Raw genomic sequence first — 7,038 nt, forward strand, 5'->3', positions numbered from 1 at the left:
TTGTTAGGCATTTGATGTCACATCTTCCCAAAATTAATAATAAAATATAATCAATTTCTAAAGGCCCCTGCAGCCTTTTTAAAAGTTAATTTCCAGTTAAAAATAAACTTTAATTAAATCCAAGATAAAATTGTGACCTACATTCTATTAAATAATTCACTTTCTTTTCTCTACATAGTATTTCTTACAATTTTTAAAAAACAACAGCTATGGAATCCAAAGACATGAAATGCTATTAAAGCACTGAATAAACAACTGCTCAAATTCATTAGTTCTTACATAGTAAATACTTCAAAATGCCAACTTTTCCCATCACTGCACGATTACTAACAACGTTGACAATTTACTTCTACATACACACATATGCACGCACACAGCACACACACACACACACACACACACACATTCTCTCCAGGGAACTGTCTTTACTTTTAACATCTCTTCCAGTTAATGTGCAAAATTCTTGCATTCTAATAAAAATATATAAAGATAGATTTGCTCCTACTTAAGCCTCCCTCGTCTCCAAGATGTATCATTTATTTGATATGTTATACAAGTTTAGTAACAATTATGCCACGTATAACCATTAAATGGTGTACTACTGTATGCATTGGATTCATTTGCATATATCATTTTCATAACTGCACTCTCTATGCATAAATATATTTGGAGATGCTGGGATTGGGGGAGCGGGCAGCGTCGGGTGGAGAGTGAGATTCACACATCGGTCTCCACAGCCTTCGCATTAGAACAGTTGTTTTTATCTGTCTCACTGTCATCCCCCTTTCCCTGACACTTCTCCTTTGCACAGAGAGATTCCTTAACTCCTTCTTCCATCTCTAGATACTCTGACTTGTCCCCCAGGGAAGAAGAAGTAGAGCTCCGAAATTTCTTCAGCAAATTAGAAGGGAGGTATGGGCAACTGACTGCATTCTGTGTAAGCTGTGTCTGTTCCTCATTTTCAGTCTCTCTGTGGTAGAAATAGTTAAAGTTAGAGACAATCACCGGCACGGGCAGAGCGATGGTTAAGACACCTGCAATGGCACACAGAGACCCTACGATCTTGCCCCCCACCGTGATAGGCTTCATGTCCCCGTAGCCCACGGTTGTCATGGTCACCACGGCCCACCAAAATGCATCGGGGATGCTTTGGAAGTGGGTGGTCGGCTCGTCTGCCTCCGCGAAATACACAGCGCTGGAGAAGAGAATGACCCCAATGAAGAGGAAGAAGATCAGGAGGCCTAGCTCGCGCATGCTGGCTCGGAGCGTGTGGCCCAGGATCTGCAGGCCTTTGGAGTGTCTGGAGAGCTTGAAGATCCGGAATACTCGGACCAGACGGATGATCCTGAGGATGGCAAAGGACATGGCCTGCTGCTGCTGCCCGTTGCCACCCCCCTGCTGCTGGGCCAGATCCGTGCCCAGCGTGATGAAGTAAGGCAAAATGGAGACTATGTCAATGACGTTCATGATGTTTTTGAAGAAGAGGGCTTGGCTGGGACAAGCAAAGCAGCGAACTACAAACTCGAAAGAAAACCACACAATGCACACTGTCTCCACGATGAAGAAGGGGTCGTTGAAGATCGTGTGCCCTGAGTTCTCCGGGTGGGGAGCTGACGTGTCGTTCAACAACCCACCGTGCCCGCCTGTGCTCAGGGCCATGATGAGATCCCTGTCGTCCCGAAACTCCGGCAAGGTTTCCAGGCAGAAGATGACGATGGAGATGAGGATGACCAGGACGGAGACAATGGCTATGCCCCTGGCTGGACTGGAGCTCTCCGGATACTCAAAGAGCAGCCAGATCTGCTTCTTAAATTCGTTCTCCGGCAAGGCCCTGTCCTCCTCCTCTCTCACAAAGCCCTCGTCCTCCCGAAACTTGAGCAGTGCCTCCTCCCCCAACTGGTAGAACTTCACCTCCTCGGTGAAGATATCGAAGGGGACGTTGACTGGCCTCTTCAGGCGGCCCCCTGACTGGTAATAATATAAGATGGCATCAAAGCTAGGCCTGTTTCTGTCGAAAAAATACTCGTTGCGCAGAGGGTCGAAATACTGAGTCCTCTTCTCAGGGTCCCCCAGCAATGTCTCGGGAAACTGGGCCAGGGTTTTCATCTGGGTTTCGAAGCGCAGACCCGAGACGTTGATCACCACGCGTTCACAGCAGTCACTGTAGCGCACGGAGCTGTAGCCGCCGCCGCCGCCGCCGCCGCCGCCGCCGCCTCCATCGTCCTGTGCCAGCAGGTCGGTGTAGGAACACTCCTCGCCGTGGTCTTCCTCGCTGTAATAAAACCTTCCCTCCTCTTCCTCGTCCTCCTCGTCGTCCTCCTCTTCGTCCTCCTCACTTAGATCCCGCAGGATCTTCTCCTCCGAGCCACTGGGCATCAGGTCGGAGCAGTGAGGGAAGCTGCCCTGCCGATGGTGGACTTTCTTCTTCTCCGGGCGCTGTCGCCTCCTCCTCCGACTTCCCCGGCTGCTCTGGGGGTCGTGGGAGGTGCAGGCCCCGCGCGATGGGTGGTGGTGGTGGGCGCCCCCTCCAGAGCCCCCGCCACCTTCCACTGCAGCTGTGGCCGCGGCCACCGCGGCAGCCGCAGCCGCCCTCGAGTGAGCCAGCCTCTCGCGCTCGCGGGCCCGGGCCTGAGCCGCGTAACCATAAGGCATGTGACTGTTGCACCCTGAGCTCTCCGCACTCACCATTGCAACCTCCATGGTGGCGGTTTGGGGAAATGGCTGGTTCCAGTTGGAGAAGAAGAAAGAAAAATAGGGCAGATTCTTTTCTCACCAAATTAAGGTAAGTTTGGAACCCTTAAGCAGATTGCTTGGAAGACGAAGGATATTTTCAGTCCAACTTTGCATTTTCTGTTTTTAAATCAGCACGCCCCATGCTCTCTCTTCTCAGGGATTCAACGTTGCTCTCCAGAGCGTGGCTTCTCTGGAGAGATGGCCTGGCACTTTCAATTAAAAGTCAGAAAATGTCAGGGTTTCCCAAACACCTGTTTGGGAGTGGGTGTTCAAATCTGGAACTACAACCAGGATGTCATTGGTCTTGATGCTGAAAGTTTCAACGACACCAAGTAGCCGACCGCTGGCAGTTGTACCTAGAGAATGGAATATATTTCTTCTGCCATGGAAATTGTCCAAAGCTCAGTCCATGAAATTTAAATAAAATGCAAATAAGCCTTTAAGTCTTAGCACTTGCCTTCTAGTGACAGCCTGACCCATGTTAACATGTGATTTGAAGTATGTCCAGGCATTGCCACTCAAAGCCTAGCAGGATGATTCTCCCGGCTCTCCCCTTAAGTTCATCACAGGCTTCCTGGACCTAGGGGCAATGTTGAGCTAGCTGTAGAGGCAAAGACCTTGGGAGGTAGAGTAGATGCAAGATGAGGTGTCAGTGGGGGGCAAGCCCAGCTCTGAGGTCTCCATAGAAATCAAGGAAATGCAGAGCATCCTTCAGCTAAAATCATGCAGAAGAAGCCACTTCACCTGGAAAAAGGAAGGGAAACAAGCATGGGAGAAAAATAAAAAGAATCAAATAATAAAGAGCAAACTGAGTATTTCTTTTACATACACTTCTTTCTCTTCTCCTCAAGCAAGCAAGCCATTATATAAAGCACCAAAGCGACTATAAATTTCCAAGGAGTAGTAATGGGGCAGGTTGTTAAATCTCCTTCTCACTAAATATCCTTCTATCCTTTTTCTTTGGCTATCGTTTCAGCACTGTCTACTTTCATCATAATTTAATTATTTTTCCTCTCTCCACTCTCGACCCATATGGTTCTTCTTTCAGTCCACCTTTTCACTCATGCTAGGTCTTAATTCTCACTGTCACCCTCTTCATTCCACAATAACAATGTTGTCACTTTACAGCTGCTTCCATCATTCACTGATCTCAAGGCATTTTTTTCAAATTTCCACTCATCAAGTATTTCTGAATTCAGTGGCCTTCCACCCCTCTGACTTGATTCAGGATTAGAGGAGTTGGAAAAACCAGTTTTCTTTAATCCAGGTTCCACCACTCGAACAAGCATCAGTCACCTCATCTACAAAGTGCAGATAATAATACAACCTCTCCCATACCACTTGTGTAAGGATTAAATGAGATAATTGATGTTGACAGAACACCACAGTACGTAAGGAATATCAATAAAGGCTTGCAGTTATTAAAAACATAATAATACTTTATGGTCAATCTCCCCACCCCCAAATGCATATATCCTTATACCACTGTCAAAGCAGGGGAAGACAGAACATGAAGTCATCCAGGACATTTTGAGGCTCGCGAGTGGTCTGTATTAAGTTGGCATTCCCTAACTCCCTCAAGCATGTCCCTGTTGTTGTTTTTCTGTTCCCCAGACTCCAGAACACTCCCTACCACCCACAACCTAGGAGCTAATCCCAGTTTCCACTTCTCTAATAATCATCTACTCTCCTTGCAGTTCCCCCATGTTCACCTTGATGCTTCCTCCTGCACTTTGCTCAAGGACTGTCTCCTTATGTTTCAAATCCCAGTTTGTATGCACTTTGTTTTCAGCCTATGATACTTTCTTCCCTATAATTTACCCATAATTTCTATGACCCAAATCCCCCTCTCTTTTCCCTCCCTCCCTCCTTCCCTTTATTTCCAATCTGCCACTTCCTGATCACATCTTCCCTGCAGCCCTCCTGTTCCCCCTGTCACCTAGTACTCCTGACCTTCATTCTTCCTTAGTTTGTTCTCTGTAGGTCCAACTAACTCATCTCCTCTGCCAGAACCTGTAAATGTCCCTGTCTTAATCTCGCTTCTCCTGTCTCCTCTTGCGTCTTCCCTTCCCTGGGTCCAACAAGACTTCCAAGAATGTCGAGTGACCCAGAGAATTGGGGAGGATAACAACAGCCAGGATTCAGGGCAGCTACCAACCTCAGTTACCGGGAGCTCTTGGGGAGCATAAGAGAAATGGCTTCCTGGAGCCATTAACAGGACCCACCTCTTGACCACCTGCTGCTGAATCCTGTCGGCCTAGAAGACTAAACACACCCAGGTTTTATCAAGTGACAGTTGGGGAAGTAGCAAACAAAAGTCTTTCGGATCACACATCCCTTCCAGATCAATCACATTCTCCCAGGACAAGAAGTGGGATTGACTGGGACAAAGAACCCAGAAAATACACCTCTGAAGCTTTCTGGTTTGGTATCCTCCTTTGCCTGACTCCCAAGATCATTTTCTACTCTGAAATGTTCACTCTCACAAGGTCTCCAAATATCTGTCTTCTCTGTGGAGGGTCAGGCCAACATCCTTTAAAGACTTCCACAAGCCGAACAGCCTGAGAGTTTCCTCAGTTTCTTCCCCAACCCCCTCAAAGCAGTTATAATACACTAGTTAAATACAGCCCCAGTGTAACCAAAGTGCCTGTGAATTCTTATACTACGCACACCCCCTCTTCCACCAAAGGAACTGACTCCCGGAAGGTCATGAGTTAGAGGGTCTTCTAATTCACAGTCAGCTCTGCAGGAGAGCTAGCCTTGCCCTCTTTACACCAAATAGTTTCTTATTTTCTTACTTCTTTACTTGGGTTTGTTATTTTTTTTTGTTTACTTAACTCCCTCCTCCACTGTACATATAGCAAATTATCATCCTTCTAATTTGTTACCAGTTACCTCACTATTCTCATCTTAGAAGAAGAGGAGGAAGAGTCCATAAAAAGGGAGAGAGTGGGGAGAAAAAAGAAAGAAAAAGAAAAAAGAAGAAAAAATCCTTCCAACCAGCAAATCAGACTAGTTTAAAATCTCTCTTCCTTCTCCACTCAAGGTATTCATGTTAGGAGAATCTATTGAAGCTGACTCTCAGGAGACTTTATGAGGGAGACCTTGCAGAAGACTTTATGAAGAGACCTTGCAGGGGAATATCCTTTCCTCTTTAACACCCCGAACTAATAGAATTTTGCTGACTACCTACTCCCCAATTCCTGCACCCCCAAACAAGAGTCAAGCATCGCGCCCCTCCTCCTCCCACCCCACCCCCAACAACAAGGCTGTTTTCCTCACTCAGTGCTAATTCCTGCAACTGTAGGGTGGTACCTGAACCTTATCAGAGAGAGAAAAGGAGAAAAAGATTGAGAGAATTCCAAGGGCCAATACCGTGAGAAATACACACTTCAACGCACGCCATTTATATAGTCTCTATGTATTGCTCAAATGCTCAGAAAACGCACTCAACCCCAAATGTTGGGAGAAGCAACAATTCAAACCCCTTCACCAGCTGCTCTCAAAGAAATAGAACCGGTGAGTCTGAGATGAGACAAAACGATGCTAAATCTAAACCCCACCTCGTTGGGAAGCGACATCTTTAATCGTGCCCTCGCCTCCAGACCTAGGTTCCCGCTCGGGCACATTAACCAGGGCGCACGCACCCCATCCCCGGGGTTGGGAAAATAACAACTGTTGGCCCCCCGGAGCGCCGCGCAGCATCTGCACCTCCCTTCTCCCACCTCCTGTTTTATTTTTAACCGTCTTCCATTCATGCCCTTCTGTCACATTCTCGATATTATTTATCCCTCAAATGTCCACTGTTTCTTAATAGCCAAAGAGGAGAGGAGAGGAAAGGTAAGAGAGGTGTCATACTTACCATTCCCAGGCGGGGTGCAAAATAAAAATAAAGAAAATCCCCGGTTTGCTTTTTTTCACCCTCAAGCTGCAACAGCTGGAGGAGGGGAAGAAGGATCTTGGGGGTGGAAGGAATCGCTCCGGTGTGGCAGGTGGGAGCTCCCAAATATCCACGGAACAAGTTCTACTGCCTGGTCGAGGGCGGGGGGTGGGGGGGTGAGGGCACAGAGTCCTAGCAGCTGGAGCCGGGGGGTGAGGATCAGGGCTGCCCCAGGGAAGACCCCAAGACTCCTGCTTCCTCTGGAGTTCAGCACAGAAGGGCTCGACAGGGAAAAGAAGTCAAGGTCCCCCAGAAAAAATATATATATATCCTAGACAGCAGCGATCACTTGTTAAGCCCGAATTCCTCCTCCAATATCCATCCCTCTCGCTCTCTCGCTGGCTGCAGAAGCAGCACACGCCTCC

General features: G+C 47.6%; 1 protein-coding gene across 1 annotated transcript; it reads right to left on the bottom strand.

Moving 5' to 3' along the window:
* Positions 1–717: 717 nt before the first annotated feature.
* On the bottom strand, positions 718–2,700 carry KCNA4 (potassium voltage-gated channel subfamily A member 4). Its single transcript, XM_052652952.1, has one exon. It carries the CDS (start codon positions 2,698–2,700, stop codon positions 718–720), a length of 1,983 nt encoding a protein of 660 aa, XP_052508912.1.
* Positions 2,701–7,038: the final 4,338 nt, after the last annotated feature.

This window comes from Budorcas taxicolor, chromosome 15 (genome assembly GCF_023091745.1).
Source record: "Budorcas taxicolor isolate Tak-1 chromosome 15, Takin1.1, whole genome shotgun sequence".
NCBI classification, from domain to species: domain Eukaryota; kingdom Metazoa; phylum Chordata; class Mammalia; order Artiodactyla; family Bovidae; genus Budorcas; species Budorcas taxicolor.

Coding starts and splice junctions, on each gene's coding strand:
- KCNA4 (XM_052652952.1), bottom strand. CDS start 2,700: ATGGAGGTTGCAATGGTGAGTGCGGAGAGCTCAGGGTGCAACAGTCAC.